The sequence below is a fragment of the Erigeron canadensis genome, chromosome 6, assembly GCF_010389155.1.
Source record: "Erigeron canadensis isolate Cc75 chromosome 6, C_canadensis_v1, whole genome shotgun sequence".
NCBI classification, from domain to species: Eukaryota; Viridiplantae; Streptophyta; class Magnoliopsida; order Asterales; family Asteraceae; genus Erigeron; species Erigeron canadensis.
The window spans coordinates 43,988,924-44,005,319 of NC_057766.1; the positions used below are offsets into that span (position 1 = coordinate 43,988,924).

Consider the following 16,396-nt stretch of genomic DNA (forward strand, 5'->3'; position numbering starts at 1 on the left):
AAAAAATAACTGGATTGTCTTGTAGTAGTATTTAAGAGCATGCTAGCTGCAAATGGGTGAAATGGTCCATACACCCACCAAACCAAAACACATACAAACAATCGCATTGTTGGCTTGGTGAAAAGCAAAGATGAATTGAAAGCGGCCTTCCTTTTGACTTTTTTTTTTCTTCTCAATTGTCAACCCTAAACAACACAAAAAGTTAGCATACACTAGTATTCTTCCATTAGTAGTAACCCGGCTACACACTATATATATACTGCCTTTTCTCTATATTGATACATATAATAAAGTCATATATTTTTATATGACTTTATTATATACACTGTTTTTAATCTCTCTGTTTTTAAAGTCAACGCTGGTAATTTTAAGACATATATATACACTTACATATATAATACAGTAAGTTTTAGGGCGATTATATTTTTATATATGGATGATGATCAATGGGATCTGCATGCGGTGGTGAGGAGTTGCACCACCGCTGGTGCGGCTGCTGGGAATGCCAGGCCCACCACAATAGAGGATTACGACGATGGTACGTACAACTTGGAAAGTTTAGCGTCGGCATCTGAAAATGAGAGCAACCCATTTGCATTATTTTCATCAACAAATTCCGGTGGTGGATTGGAGGATGTATACAAAGCAGGGTGTAGTAGTAGTATTGATGTGGATGGTGAAGGATTCGTAGTACACCAACAATTACCGATGTTGACAGATTCTCATTCCTTTTCCATGCACGCCATGATGAATTCTAATTCCACACGTCCCAGAAAAAGGTATTTAATTATGCACACTCCAATTAGGGAAGTGATCTGTACACCACTTGATTTTGACCGTATACCACCAAACATGCTATATAGTATTGTACTATACAACACTATCGACTTTTCTAATTAAATAAAGCTTCACTAACTGATTAATTAGAGATTTCATATAGTTATGGTCTGAGTGCATTATTTTTCACACAGATTATTATTTGATAGGACGGACAATTGTTGATGTTTAACTATACGGAGTAATTAATTAAGATTGATCAGGTCATCAGGGTCAAGTAGTACTCGATATTGGTACTAAAGTATGGGATGATTAATTCATCTTTTAATGATGTTATCAATATGAAAGTAAGATTAAATTAAATTTGAAATTGAAGGAAAAACCAGGAGAAGACGGTGTTTCAATTGACACAAGAAGACTTAAGTAATGATTTGTGGGCATGGCGGAAATACGGTCAAAAACCCATCAAAGGATCCCCTTTTCCAAGGTATAGTATAGTATATCTTGAATTAATCTTTGCTATAATGGTATCTACATGTGCTCCATTTAATTTGTTGTTTTCCTCCGTTTTCACTTAAGTTACATCTTATCACCATATATAAACAACAAAGAATTAATTAGTACTACTACGGATAATTACATGTTCAGTGTACGTGGAGATATACATTGTGAAAAGTATAGAATTAGTGGTAACAATTTTAGAAAATGTAATCTTGGCAATTTCTTAAAAATTAAGAGTAATGATTTTTTGCTTTGGATTGGATTATATATGTTCAGAAACTACTACAGATGTAGCACAACAAAAGCTTGTGGGGCAAAGAAACAAGTGGAACGGAGCCCCGTGGACACAACCATCTTTATAGTTTCATATTCGGGTGAGCACATTCACCCTCGACCCACTCACCGCAGTTCTTTAGCCGGCAGCACAAGGAGCAATAAATTCAATACTACTACTAATGAAAACAGCAGCAAACCACCTACTCTTGCTGCTGGCGATACTAGTGTTGCCGAGCACCCTCCATGCTCTTCCTCTTCTCCAGCCTCTACTTCAAGCTTCTCATCAACGACGTCCTTTAAAGATAATGACGAGTGTGAAATCAATGATGAACGACGTAGTGGATACAATGAAAACATCCTCAAACCGATGCATGAAGATGTATTAAAAAGGTTTCGAAACCTGAATAGTAGCACTAGTAGTGGCAGGGGCAGTAGCTTTTAATCTTAACAATTTTTTTTCCTTTAAGGCTTTTCAAGATACACAATTTAATGTGGAACTCTTGAGAATGCTAAAAGATATATAATATCAATAAAAAGTTACAATTTATTCTATACAAATTGCAACTTTCTTTCCGTGCGTTTATATTTTTGTATGTCAATTTATTAATTCATGAATAATGTAGTTGTAGATTCATATACAGAAGAGTTCGGTGATTTTAAATAGAAATTTGCTACAATGACAACATGGTGCTGGTATATATATTAATGTGTATTTTTCTTGCATCAAATTCAAAAGTCGGGTAATTTTATATGAAGGGTATATGTATATTACGGCAGTGATATTCATAGAACAACATTTAAACATCTACAATATAAATATAAATTTTAATACACAAAATATAACTAATACTGCAATATTTGTTGTAAATGTATACATTTTGTTGTAGCTATATCATTTCCCGTATATGTAGGTTACTGGTACGTTTTAGAGATGTCTTTAAGAGAAATCCTTTTAAATCCAATGATTTTAGTGATGGTTATTGATAAGGTTTTTGATAATAAAAAAACAATCAGATTTTTGTAAAATTGAAGTAACATATATCTATACTTCTATACTCCTTATTAAAGATTATACACCCCTCTCAAAATGGAAAGTGTTACCAAAATGTCACATGCGAAATTACCAAAATGTCCTTAATAAACACCTCACCATGGAAGGGTTTTTATAAATTACCAAATTTACCTTTAATGAATTAATTTACATCCTAAACCCTTATCTTGTTAATTTACATTCTAAGTTCTTATCTTATAAAATAGTTCTATTATATAAACATCAACTTACACCACTCGACACCAATTGTCGATGTCATCACCACGCGTCACCAGCCCCACTACACCGTCGTCGCTGTTACCGCCGCCGCATTGCGCGGATACCATGCTTGTTATTATCTATATGAATAGTAAAATTGAACTAACATTATTATCTATACGAATCTTATTGTGGGGAACCTCCCTCAATTTTTGTTCGCAAACGATAGGAAATAACACCCCACCCCCCGTTTGACGTTTATGTCCCTCAAATAGTTAGTCCAATTTGTTTTAACTCCACCCAATAAATCTCTAATACTTAGTGAAATATTGTAGAGATGTATGCCCATAAAATAGTTATATTGACCTTTTTACGTTAATAACAAACTATCATTGCCACTGCCGTCGTCACCGCTATTACCACCATATTATCGTCACTATCATTATTGTCACCGCATCACACGTACATATGTCTATGTCTAGTGCGTAATAAAAATGTGTTTGCTCTAACGACACACATAAAAGTGCAATTGATGCACATCTGAAAATGAAAAATATAACGAGATTCTTTTTAAAAATTGTAAAAGATAACAAGTTTTTTATTTACGAATGAATTTTTTAAGTTTTTGAGAAAAATTTCTTTTCTCTTTTTCAAATTTCAAAAGCATTTTATGTGTACTTTGCTTAACATCCCAATCCATTATATCCTAGCTATAATATAAGATATTATAAACAAAACCTTTTTTTATTAACTATTTATACATCTTATAAAAAATAGTCTTATTTTATATGGAGAAAAGGTTTAAAATACGCTCAATATTATATTACATTATTATTTTTTATTCTTTAATAAAATTTCTATTAACTATTTACAACAATTACTTTTACATCAATTATTTACACAACTATACCACTAAAATGCCGCTCTGCCACCAACAGTCGTCTGTCACAACCACATCGTTACCGACGAACATGGTGGTGTTCGTAGAGTCATACCACATCATTATTGTACAGACACGGTGCTAGTGTTATGTTAAGTTAGTCAATCCATTTCAAGCTCATTTCGTTAATTAATTTTAGAAGGTGATGGCTAAATAGTAAACAAAAAACAAATATAAACGAACGTATCAAATGGGCCTAGGGTTGGGCCTTATATTAATGATCTATAGGTTTGGGGTTTTACATTGTACGGTGGTAAAAATAAGAGGATCATAAACAACCAACCAACCAACCGACCGACCGCCGTGGGAGAGAAACAGGAAAGATGTTTTTACGAAAGTTTGCGAGGCCATCAATGATGATGAGGATGAGGATGAATCCAGCGGTGGCGGCGGCAGCTAAGGAAACATCAACAACCGGTCCGGTGGCAGAAGCAACTAAATCAAAAATATCGAGGCCGGTGCAGGAACTAATTTATTTATATGAAAGAACGATAAAAGAGGTGCAGAGTATACCTGAAGACGAGGGTTATCGTAAAGCCCTTGAAGCCAACACTCGCCAACGCCTTGACATTTGCGTACGGGAAGACTACGACCCTCAAGCCATCGAGAAGCGAATCGGTTGCCAAGAATTTGATGACCTCCTTCGAGATGCTCGGTTTGAATTTAAAATCCTTAGCAATTTGCTCGGTTCGTACCTCTCTCTCTCTTTTTGCTTTTGCATTTTTTCTCATATTTATTTGATAATTATTACTGTTGAGAAGAAGTAGTGTTACTATTACTATCGGATAAGGAAATTCAATTGTTTGTTTGTAAAATAAAATGAGACTTGTATCTTAGGGTTTTAAGATAAACCCATTTTCATATACACGAGTTGCAATTGCCGCTTCTTTGAATTTAAAACACCAGTAAAATGAAAAAGGAAGGGAAAGATGATTTTGATTGATCTTCTTTCACCTCCTATTTTTATTAAAAAATAAGCTTGTTAGCTAAACGGCGAGATTAATGAAGGGTAGATCTATGTATCTCACAAGTGTGACCACCAAACTTATAATTATTAGTACTAGTATTATCTGTTTCTGAAGAGGATCGAGTAATAACCAAATGTCGTTCGTAGGATCATATGTATTGTTATTAATGACGTTATTGTCGCTCCACCGGGATAGTCAGATTACGTATTGTGTTGGTTGCAGAATGGGACCCTTGGGGAATAAACCCAGACTATATATCTGATGTAATCGATAAGTTGGATCAACCGCCAAAGGTCAATTTAGGTAGTATTCCTGAAGAGTTATATGAGAGGCTTAGAGATCTCGCCAAGGCTAGTTGTGAGGAAGATAAATACAACCCCAAATACAACTCCAGCTTTTGTCGCAATTGTTTAGAAACCTCATATAGCGATGAGCCAATAGAAGGAACGTCTTCATCAGACAACAACTCACATAGTGACAAGCCAGACGGAACGTCTTCAGAGCCAGATGACTCACATAGTGACGAGCCAGATGGAATGTCTTCATCAGACGACAACTCACATAGTGACGAGCCAGAAAGAATGTCTTCATCAGGCGACAACTCACATAATGACGAGCCAGAAGGAATGCCTTCATCAGACAACAAACCTTGACTCGTATTAATATGGTTTTTGCAGATCGTTTTTTTGTCTTCCAGACACATTCGGCATTTACACATGGCCGTCAAGGCAATATAAGCATGTTTTCTTGTCATTGTGATGGTATTTCATAAATGGTAATGATAGTGGCCGGTAGGTTACAATTCTATGACAGTTGCCCTGGTCTATTATTACTCCGTTCAATATTACTCGTTTAATATTTGGTATATAACCTTGCAATTATTCTACTGTTCCTCATCCTTCTTTTTACTCATTAACCACCTTGGATTTGTCCTTTTATATATAATTAATTGATCAATTAATTAATATATCTGGGATGGGTTGAGGGAATCCTCATCCTTTGGGCTAATGACTAGATAGTATGTTTAGGATATTTATGTGTGTTTGAATCAAGTAATTTGGTAGGGATTTTTAGTATTAGTTTAGTATGGTTAAGTAATTTGTATTTGACTGATTAAGTTATTTGTATTAGTTTAACGAGAGGGGTACCCGACAGCGACGACGGGTGGTGGTAATGGTGATAACGGTGTGTTACCACTGTAAAGGTAGTTGATGTAAAAGAGGCAGTATGTGTAGTTATTTTAAGGGTTGGATATATGTTGTAAATAATTTTTTTAAGAGTATTATTGGTGAAAAAATAATTGTGAATAAATGAGAGTGATAGTTTGAATAGATAGAGTTGGAAAATATTTTAGGGATACTTTGAGTATATGTAGTGTGTGGTTTGAGAATATGTTGAAAGTTAAAGTTATTTTGAATTTATTAAGAAATAAAGTTAAAAAGGGAGTTCCATAAAAATTATTTTTTAGTTTAGTAAGAAATTGATGTTAAATTAAAAAAAAAAAAAGGAAAGAAAAAAACGGGGAGAAGTGTTGTTAAAATCAACAACTAGCATATAAAACTTGGGGAAAAGGTAGGAGTTCCCTCACCCATCTTTAAAACTTGTATAATATTGAATTATTGATTATTGTATATAATTTTTTTAACAGCCATTGATAAGTGTTGTTAAAATCAACAACTAGCATATAAAATGAAATTTAGATATTTAAGTTGATGCAAATGACAATCTAATTTTAATAAGCGAAACTATACTTACAAAATTTAGTGTAGCTATTCGGCGTATAATATTTTGATGCAATGCATTGAAGATCAAATTTTATTTTCTATATTTGTTAAAAAAAAATTATACCAAAGAAGTTGCAAAATTTTCTTTATTCTGGCAAAAAGTATTGTATTTTGATAATGTGTGAAATTTTTGATAGAATGTGAGTATAGATTTTTTTTAAGATTATTTTCAATCAAATGAAAATCAGTAAATCACACATCTACATATATAAGCCTTACTTTTCCTTTTTCCCAATGTGAAAAATATATCAACTCAAAATTTGCAAATGTTAGAGAGACGAGCTACTTAAACATCCCCATAAACTCATTTATCAATACTGGTATTGGATACAACTTGAAAAAAAACATACAATTTTATTCGCCAGAAACATATTCCAATCTCAAACCACATGGCATTATGGCAATATGGAATATTTGAGAACTTATGAGGCAATTCAGGAGTAATTAATCCAACCCAAATTCTATTTACTAGCTATAGGATTGTACCCGTGCAAATGCGACGGCGGTCACGGCAACGGTGGTTTAGTGGTGTCGGTGATGGGTGGTGATCGATGACATCGACAATTGGCGTCGAGTGGTCTAACCGTGTAAGTTGATACAATGGTGATAGTGATATTTTAGAAAATAAGAGTTTAAAGTGTAAATTTATTCATCAAGGATAATTTTGATAATATCTAATAACCCTTTCTTTATGGGTTGTTTATTAAGGGCAATCTAGTAATTTTCCATCTAACTATTTTCTAACCCTTTCCTAAAATAGAGGTGAATAATTATTATAAAGAAATATTAGATATTAAGCACACTCTTATTCTTTTTTACTCTCCTTGACATCTAATGACATCAAAATTGCTTCGAATACTTTCTTTTACAACCTTATACATAATTTTCTCATTCCTTTCTTCATTCATTCTCTCTTTCTCTTTTATTTGCTACCATGTCAATGTTGTTCTTTATACTCATAGCAACAATTAAAAAAATAGTGTTTTTTAATAAACTCGTTTGTTCAAGTGAATTAGAAACAGATAAAAAGTTTTAAAAACTAGCGTAACCTTTACAACTTGTCTTCTAAAAAACTGAGAACTACACTGGTTAAAAGTGAATTAAATAACAAACGTTATTTCGTAACATTTTATTTTATTATTAACTTTTATTTTTAATTCTTATGAAATTTAAGCGTTATCATTATCGACGAAAACACCCCTTTCTTTCTTTAAATTTAAGCGTTGACGTAGACTTTGATTATTTTTCGAGGAAATTAGGTTTTATTAATATTGGTATAGTAAATCGCAAACTTTATTTTTCCTATCTATCAATCTAGTAATAACAAGGTCCTAAATTTATCCCTAAACAAATAGAAACTCTTGGATGAGTTCCAACTTTGATTTAGAACCATTAAATTAAATCTAATTATTTCATGTTTACAGATGGACGACATTAATACTTTCACTCTATATAATTAGTCAAAAAATCCCCTTCTTAATTATGTATTGTAAATCGTAAATAATATGTCGACATGCTTGGTAACATAAATTTGTTAACTATTTATGGATAAAATTAAATTGTAAACTTTGACCTTGTATGTAAGATAAAATCACATGATCCAAAGTTAATGTAATTTGATATTTTATAATTGTTTTTTCGTCGTGAAAAACATATATTATTTAAACTTTTTGAAAACTTTCTCCATATGGATCACTATTTTTCTTTAATTGTTATATATATTTTTTATACTTTTAAGATGTTTTATAAAAGATGATATTATTATTATTAATTATTACTATTCTTATAATTATCGCTATATATATATATATATATATATATTATTTAAGACCTATGTTCCCGCAATGCGACGGCAATGGGGAGATGGTGGCGATGACAGAGTATTAGGCTAGAGGATGGGGATTAATAACAATAATAAAGATTTTTTTATAAGATTTAATAACTGCGATGCTTTGAAAAAGGCTAATGCGATACGAAGTATTTTAAGAATGAAACATAAAATAAAGCATGGTTATATATCATAAATTTTGCAAAGTTTTTATAGAATAAAATTTAAAATCAATACTAATGCGTTGCCTATGATGGATTCTAACTTAGGAATTCAAAGTATTTAAGATATATTATTTTTCTTTATTTCGATTGATAAAGATCACAATTTCATATTTTTTGTGTGGAGGGATTAGGGAGGAAGGGGAGGGGGGTCGAACTCGAAAAATGAAATGTAAGTCGATCGTCAAGTAAAAAAGTAGGTGTTTTAGGTTTTGGTGGTATGAATGCTCTTAATTTAGCATTGATATGTACAAATGGATATGACATATGGTTCAAAACATGGATGACGTGATGTTCAAAATCATCCATGTGATTCATGTTTATGAGTTTGTTTTCCTATGTAAAACAAATGGTAATAACATATGGGCAAATATATGTTCCTCATTCTGTGAGGCATATTTGATTGCTAGCCCCTTAAGATATTATTAAAGAACAGTTGAGAGTGAATGTAAGACAAGATTCTGGAATGATCATTGGCTTAATGGTGACAATCTTGCAACTCGGTTTAGAAGGTTGTATGTTTTGGCACCATCTTAAGAATGTGTCATGTGTGATATTTTTTTATGACATTAAATGAAAATCCGAATGACATCGAGATATTTGTGATGATATGGATAAGCATTAACTTTTGACATGAATAATCTATTGAATCAGGAAGACTTAATGAACAACACAATAAATGTTTGTGAAATTATCAATGTAAAAAAAACAAATGTTAATAAAGTGAAATTGAATATTCTAATTGGTTAACTATTACTTGAGAAAATTGTATTTTTGATATATTTAAGTATAAAATTATATTTACTGTTACGCGGGACAATAATGTAGTGTATATATATATTTGTAATGTAAAAAGTTGTAACACAACACACGCAAATCCAATCGTCTACTCATACATTTCGTTGTTTCAAGTCAGGCATATTATCCTTCCCTCCCTTCCTCCATTCGATATTATAAATTCCAGAACCTTGTTCTGCAGCGATGGCGTCGGATCTCGCGGCCAAGGCAAAGGAAGCATTCATTGACGACCACTTTGAACTCGCCGTTGACTTGTATTCACAGGCAATCTCTTTCGAGCCTAACAACCCCGAGTTGTACTCTGACCGTGCTCAGGCTAATATCAAACTCCATAACTTCACCGGTATCTCTCTCTCTCTCTCTCTCACTATATATATATATATATATATATCCTTATAATATGCCCACACTGATTATATATTTTCCGTCACTCCTTTTTATTTGTAAATTAGTGCTGAGTTTAGCGCGTATATATATGCCTTTTGTGCGTTAGATTTTGGTTATGTAATGTGGTGACACTATATTTAATGCTGATATCATTAATTTAATTCTGTCAGATTTACGTACTTAATGTGAATTATATATATATGTACACACATCTTGTTTGTTCGCCTTAAAGCTACACTAGTAGGATGTAATGTAATGTTGTTGTCATATTCAACATAGCAAAGTAATATCATCAGGAACTATTTGACTTTTCGTAGTATTAATGCATACATGTTTTATTGCTTGTGTTTTTGGGGAGCAGAAGCCGTTGCTGATGCAAACAAAGCAATTGAACTGGACTCCTCAAATCCCAAGGCATATCTTCGCAAAGGGTGAGTCCTCTTAACCAATTGTTATCCATTTTTTCATATGTACGTAAATAATAATGTGTTTGTATATCTCTGTCGTGATCTCTAGAATGGTGGGCACATTTTCTTCTTATGTATTACTTTACCTTATGGTGTCTATAATGTGTTAATATTTTAAACGCTGATGACTGCACTCTACATTGTGTCCCTTGCTTTTAGTCACATGATTTTGTGAATATGTTATTACTTCTTGATTTTTCCTACAGGTCGGCTTGTTTCAGTCTTGAAGAATACCAGACTGCCAAAACAGCATTTGAAGCTGGTTCTGCATTAGCTCCAGAAGATTCAAGATTCGCAGATTGGATGAACAAGTGTGACAAGTGCATTGCAGGTAAATCAGACATGTAAAAACTTTGGAATCTGGTTTGCCATGTACATATAGCCATCTCGTTGTTTGGAGGATATATCATTTATTTAATTTCCTGGATTATAACCTCCTTTTTTATATGATTAAAATGACCCAATAGACAAAAGCCGATAAAAGTTAGATTACACGGTGTCATAACACTTTTTCAGTTGAAAATCAGTTTTCTCTTTCACACAATTCCCATATTATGTATTTTTGTTTGATACACTAGTTAACCGAAGTTTCTGAAGGTGGATTTGTGTTTTAAAGACACTTTTTAGTCTCTAGTTTCTACACATCTAATTGTAACAATACTATTACCCATAAAACTGTTCATGAAAATTGAGGTGTTGAATTAAATGCATCTTATTCTGATTTAAGTGCACATGCTATTGCCTTTAACGATGAGTGTTAAATTTCCAAAGCAGAGGAAAATGGTGAGTCACCAACACAGTCACCGGATGCAACCCTTACTAATGGCGTGGCTTATAATGCCCAACAACCAGAAAACATTGATGCAACTACTAAAGATGCCGAGCATGTAAAGAATAGTGAGATGATCATAACACCAGCCAAACCCAAATACAGGTCTGAACATGTTTTTGAATCTAATACTTTCCAGCATCAAATCTTTTTTACTGCTTATGTTTCATTTACATTGACTTGTGTGCATAAAGCCTTGAAGTGTCAAAAGGGCTATTTTTGGTTTGGTGATATGGGTGTAGCTAATTTTGGACCCATATATTATTTGTTATTTTGATTCTGGCTGCATTGGACAGTCAAGGTATACCATATAGCTTATTTGATGTTGTATATTTGCAGGCATGAATCAGAAGCCAGATGAGGTTGTCGTGACCATATTTGCCAAGGGGATACCGACTAACAGCGTGTCTATCAATTATGGGGAGCAAATAGTACGTTGGCATTTTACTTTCATTTAATCACTATATACCTGTGGTTGCAATTTCGACCAATTTACTTTTGAATGGGTTGATTTGAATTAAGTCCTGCCTTAGGGCGCTATGTTTAATGTTTTCAGACACATGTGAAGTTATTGTACATTAAGATAACCTCCCTCTAAAAATAAGGGTGAACTGCGATCAATGATACTTATATGCGTACCTGAACCAATATATACAATTAACTAAAAGGGGATGATGGGTATGGGTCAAGCATGGTTGAAGTCTCTTGAAGTATACTGTAATAGAATATATATTTTTGTACCTACAGTTGATCCATTACTTTAATATTTACTTGTTAAAAATTGGACAGAAAGGGTTTTTGGGTCAACCCAATTCAGCTTGTCTATATCAACCCATACTGAAAAAGCACCAGCCTGTATTGACACATATCATACTCTTTTTCTGCAATTTTCATGGCTATCCTATAAAGGAAAAGCTGGTATTATATTGTGACACCTTTATATGTTGTTGCTTTTCAGCTAAGTGTAAGTATTCATGTGCCTGGGGAAGATTCATACATTTTTCAGCCTCGCTTGTTTGGAAAGGTGATGGACATGAACTTCAATTCTAACAGTCATATGACTGATTTGATTAAGCTCATTTCTTTCTATGAATTATAGTTAATTGGTGTATATAACGGAGTCTAATATCATGCTTTAAACTTTTACAGATAGTCCCCACTAAGTGCAGATATGATGTTCTCTCGACCAAAATTGAAGTCCGGCTTACAAAAGTTGAATCTATCCATTGGACATCTCTCGAATACGTTAACAACAGTTTGGTTGCTCAGCTGATCAATGTCTCCACAGGTAGCCTTTTGCAATAGTCGATATCACACTAACATCTGTAACTTTGTGGAGAGGCAGCAAGATGTGCAGGTGGGTAACGGGTCAATACGGGTTGGGGTTGAAACTGGTGGTAATTAGTCTTGTCCAAACGGGCTGGTTCAGGTTGACCCAATAACACTTGTTATTCATTTTGAATGCGTTACGAATGGTTCAGGTTTCCCTTTTAGCTAATTTTTTTACCCGTATTATGAAAGAACATTGAAATTGACCAATTCATAAGTAAATGCGTTGAAATTGTCCCTTTTAATATGGCTTATGTTTCTTTGTAGTGTAAGTTTGTTGTTCATAGTTCATTTTTCTCACGACACTGGTCATGTTTTTTCTTTGCTATTTAGGTAATCAAAGGCCAACATATCCTTCATCCAGACCAACCAAGGACTGGGATAAGCTTGAAGCTCAAGTGAAAAAGGAGGTATGGACTTTGACCTGCTAACTCACATATGTTATGTGCCTAAGACTATGTGAGCCCTGTGTAGTGTGGCTAATTGAGCTTATTTTCTCAGGAGAAAGATGAAAAACTAGATGGTGATGCAGCTCTTAACAAGTTTTTCCGTGATATATATAAAGATGCAGATGAGGATACAAGAAGGGCCATGAGAAAATCTTTTGTAAGATTATACTTCCCTGTATCTGAAAATTAGTCTCCTTGGCTTTGGTGTTGATTTTTTACTTTAATAGTTTTAATTTTAAAGTTCAAAAGAATAGACAGTCTCAACCTGACACTGATTTGACACGAACTTGTTTTGATTCCTCTTCAAATCTACCGATTTTGTGCGTTTAAACCCATTTACGGTTGACTGGGTTGATTTGATTGATAAATGGATAAATGTTGCCATAAGCCCATAAGTATATATTATCAATTATGTTTATAGTTACGGTGTGTTGTGTGAACGAACAGGTTGAGTCGAGTGGGACAGTGCTGTCAACAAACTGGAAAGAAGTGGGATCTAAAGTGGTGGAAGGAACCCCCCCAGATGGTATGGAAATGAAAAAATGGGAGTATTAAGTTTTGTGTCGAATTTTTATGATTTTTTGTGTTTTGCTGGATATTTTTCTGTATTAGCTTGGCTATGCTTTGAAGCTGTCCATAGTACTGTTTTTGCCCAAGTCTAAAAGAAACCTGTTCAGTCTTTAAATCGCTAATGTACTAGTTTGCATTGAACTGTATGTTTTAGCATGTTTTGATCAATGGGTAATTCTGGAACTTATAGAACCTTAGTCTTCTATTTTATTTGTCTGCTAACATTATGACCTTGAACACTCTAATTTATGCATAGTTAAATGAAATGTATAGAGTAATGGCAATCTCAAAGCAATTTCTTTTTATTGGATTAGGCATAGAGTAAAGTTTAAGGACTTGACTTTGAGAAATTGGTGTTCATTTTCCTTCTAAAGTGTATATTGTATCTGTATGGTTCTTGGCTCGGCTAGCTTCTAACTAGCGAGTCTTTTCTAATGAAATTTGCAGTTCAAAAAAAAAATGGAACTTTGTATATATTTTAGGTTACAACTTGTTATTGTAGTTATTGTATTCTTTACAACCTCATATAGATGTGAACTATTTGTGTAGTACTGACTTTGATGGTTAGTCAATCAAAATGCGGAGTCGTTAGTAAAGATACCCTTTACCATGGATAATAAGTTTGATGCACGCTATATAACAGTATTTTTTTGGGTGAAGTTTAATACATCTTGAAACGTTATAGTCAATGAAGAAAAATGATCAAACTGAGAAATAATCAAGTAAAAGCTGGTTATGTGCAATTCGGCTTTGCATAGGTGGCTGAGTGTAAATTTATATAGATCTGCTTCAACATGGGACAATGTATTCTGGTTAGTGCAATGTATCATGAATCAACCAAATTGATCGTTTGTGTAAATGCTACTGATTTCTTACTTTTACGTACTTGCTTGTGTATAGAGTTATCACCTTGAAGATCATTATTCAGTTTGTTACTATAATTATCAATTTTATTATTTTCCCACAGCTGTAAGATATCAATGATTAGAAAAAGTAGTTATCTTGTCTCACTTGTATTCAGTGCTTTTAAGTATTAAGGTTGCATGGCACTCAGCAAGACAGGTCCTCCCTGTTTCTTGTCCACATACCTTTGCTGATTTTTTGTTTGTTTTGTATTTCCTTATCTCCTTTCCAATTCCATTGTTTATCTCTGCATTTTTAACCTACCCAAGCTGCACAAAAAAGAGAATTAATGGAACCTGCAACAGTGGTTCTGTACCCTTTTCTGGCAATGGGCCACCTGGTTTCCATGGTGGAACTGGCTAAACTGATCCACATCCATCACCCTTCACTCTCTGTCATCGTCTTCATAACTCCAGAACCTTATGAAACTGGTTCTATCACCAAATACGTTAGCACCATCTCAGCTACAACCCCTGCCATCACTTTCCACCACCTCCCTACAATCTCCCTTCCACCAGATTTCTCTTCTGAGTTCACGGACCGTGCTTTTGGGTTCCCAAAGCTTTACATCCCAATTGTTCACAAAACCCTGTTATCCATCTCATATAAATCAACCATTAAAGCTGTTATTCTTGATTTCATTTCAAATGCTGCTTTTAGTGTCTCTACAAGTCTCAACTTACCTACTTATTACTTTTATACAAGTGGTGCCTCTGCCCTTTGTGAGTTCTTATATCTCACAACCATCCACAACGCCACTTCCAAAAACATTGAAGATCTTGACATGTATTTTGATATTCCTGGAGTGCCTCCTATTCATTCTACCTACATGCCTGCAGTTATGTTTAATAGAGAAACCGACGTCTATAAAAACTTTATAGACACTGCCAGTAATATGGCAAAGTCTTCTGGAATCATAGTAAACAGCTTTGTGGGGTTAGAAGAAAGGGCTGTAGAGACACTCCGAGATGGTAAATGCGTCCCGGATGGTCCAACTCCACCTATTTACCTAACCGGGCCTTTGATTGCGAGTGGCAAGCAAGTGGACCCTGATGAAAGTGAGTGTTTAAAATGGTTGAACTCGCAACCAACTAAAAGTGTAGTGTTTTTATGTTTTGGGAGTATGGGTGTGTTTAAGAAAGAGCAACTCAAAGAAATTGCTAATGGGCTAGAAAAGAGCGAGCAAAGATTTTTGTGGGTGGTGCGTAATCCGCCACCAGAAGATCAAAGCATGTCAAGTTTAGGCTCAAAAGAGTTTGATCTTGATGCTATTTTACCTGAAGGGTTTTTAGCTAGGACTAGGGATAAGGGTCTGGTGGTCAAAACATGGGCACCTCAGCTGGCCATACTTTGTCATGACTCAGTGGGTGGTTTCGTGACCCATTGTGGGTGGAATTCTACGCTTGAAGCTGTGGTTGCTGGTGTGCCAATGTTGGCGTGGCCATTGTATGCAGAGCAGAGAATAAATAGTGTGTTTTTGGTTCAAGAGCTGAAGGTGGCACTTGCATTGAAAATGTCGGCAGATGGCTTTGTGAATGCAGAGGCCGTAGAGGAGATGGTTAGGGAATTGATGGCGGGTTTGGAAGGGCGGGCAGTTAGAGAACGGGTTTTAGAGATGAGTGTGAAGGCAAAGGCTGCTGTAGATGATAGTGGTTCCTCCCAAGTTGATTTCTTCAGATTAACGAAGTCATGGAATCATCATGATAAGTCTCTAAATTCAGATTTTTAAGTCATGATTTTCAACACAATGTCATGCATTTTCTTTTACCCCGCTTGTCTTTCTTTGACCAAATTTATTTGGCCATTAGCTTTAGTATATTTCTACCAACTTCAAAATCTTTCCCACACTTTTAGTTCTTATGTCATATATCTGAATCACCGTTTTAGCTTCTTTGGATTATACCTAGGCACACAATCAAAGTAGCATTTATATATATTCACAATATAAATGATGGCGTGAAGCCATGGTTGCTAGTGTGCCGATGCTGCCATGGCCATCGTATGTAGAACAAAATATGGATAGGGTGTTTTTGGTTCAAAGCTTGAAGGTGGCACTTGCATTAAAATTGTCTGCGGATAGGTTTATGAGAACAGAGGCTGTAGAAGAGAAGGTTGGGTAG

At 34.3% G+C, this 16,396-nt stretch overlaps 4 protein-coding genes across 4 annotated transcripts; all 4 read left to right on the plus strand.

The window, feature by feature from the left end:
• Positions 1-305: 305 nt before the first annotated feature.
• On the plus strand, positions 306-2,112 carry LOC122605955 (probable WRKY transcription factor 27). Its single transcript, XM_043778920.1, has 3 exons — positions 306-779; positions 1,154-1,264; positions 1,555-2,112. The coding sequence occupies exons 1-3, from the start codon at positions 433-435 to the stop codon at positions 1,994-1,996; spliced, it is 900 nt and encodes a 299-aa protein (XP_043634855.1). The 5' UTR covers positions 306-432; the 3' UTR covers positions 1,997-2,112.
• Positions 2,113-3,981: 1,869 nt separating this feature from the next.
• LOC122605400 (probable NADH dehydrogenase [ubiquinone] 1 alpha subcomplex subunit 5, mitochondrial) lies at positions 3,982-5,576 on the plus strand. Its single transcript, XM_043778347.1, has 2 exons — positions 3,982-4,430; positions 4,934-5,576. Exons 1-2 carry the CDS (start codon positions 4,067-4,069, stop codon positions 5,362-5,364), a joined length of 795 nt encoding a protein of 264 aa, XP_043634282.1. The 5' UTR covers positions 3,982-4,066; the 3' UTR covers positions 5,365-5,576.
• A 3,845-nt stretch (positions 5,577-9,421) lies between these two features.
• On the plus strand, positions 9,422-13,562 carry LOC122603500 (protein SGT1 homolog A-like). Its single transcript, XM_043776216.1, has 10 exons — positions 9,422-9,685; positions 10,091-10,160; positions 10,403-10,527; positions 10,971-11,140; positions 11,376-11,456; positions 11,984-12,049; positions 12,175-12,313; positions 12,688-12,764; positions 12,856-12,960; positions 13,251-13,562. Exons 1-10 carry the CDS (start codon positions 9,526-9,528, stop codon positions 13,356-13,358), a joined length of 1,101 nt encoding a protein of 366 aa, XP_043632151.1. The 5' UTR covers positions 9,422-9,525; the 3' UTR covers positions 13,359-13,562.
• A 967-nt stretch (positions 13,563-14,529) lies between these two features.
• On the plus strand, positions 14,530-16,165 carry LOC122603498 (UDP-glycosyltransferase 88B1-like). Its single transcript, XM_043776214.1, has one exon. The coding sequence runs from the start codon at positions 14,566-14,568 to the stop codon at positions 16,003-16,005; it is 1,440 nt and encodes a 479-aa protein (XP_043632149.1). The 5' UTR covers positions 14,530-14,565; the 3' UTR covers positions 16,006-16,165.
• The last annotated feature ends 231 nt before the right edge of the window (positions 16,166-16,396 follow it).

Coding starts and splice junctions, on each gene's coding strand:
- LOC122605955 (XM_043778920.1), top strand. CDS start 433: ATGGATGATGATCAATGGGATCTGCATGCGGTGGTGAGGAGTTGCACC. Junction 780..1,153: donor TCCACACGTCCCAGAAAAAG/GTATTTAATTAT, acceptor TTGAAATTGAAG/GAAAAACCAGGAGAAGACGG. Junction 1,265..1,554: donor AAAGGATCCCCTTTTCCAAG/GTATAGTATAGT, acceptor ATATATGTTCAG/AAACTACTACAGATGTAGCA.
- LOC122605400 (XM_043778347.1), top strand. CDS start 4,067: ATGTTTTTACGAAAGTTTGCGAGGCCATCAATGATGATGAGGATGAGG. Junction 4,431..4,933: donor AATCCTTAGCAATTTGCTCG/GTTCGTACCTCT, acceptor TGTTGGTTGCAG/AATGGGACCCTTGGGGAATA.
- LOC122603500 (XM_043776216.1), top strand. CDS start 9,526: ATGGCGTCGGATCTCGCGGCCAAGGCAAAGGAAGCATTCATTGACGAC. Junction 9,686..10,090: donor CAAACTCCATAACTTCACCG/GTATCTCTCTCT, acceptor TTTGGGGAGCAG/AAGCCGTTGCTGATGCAAAC. Junction 12,314..12,687: donor GCTGATCAATGTCTCCACAG/GTAGCCTTTTGC, acceptor TTTGCTATTTAG/GTAATCAAAGGCCAACATAT.
- LOC122603498 (XM_043776214.1), top strand. CDS start 14,566: ATGGAACCTGCAACAGTGGTTCTGTACCCTTTTCTGGCAATGGGCCAC.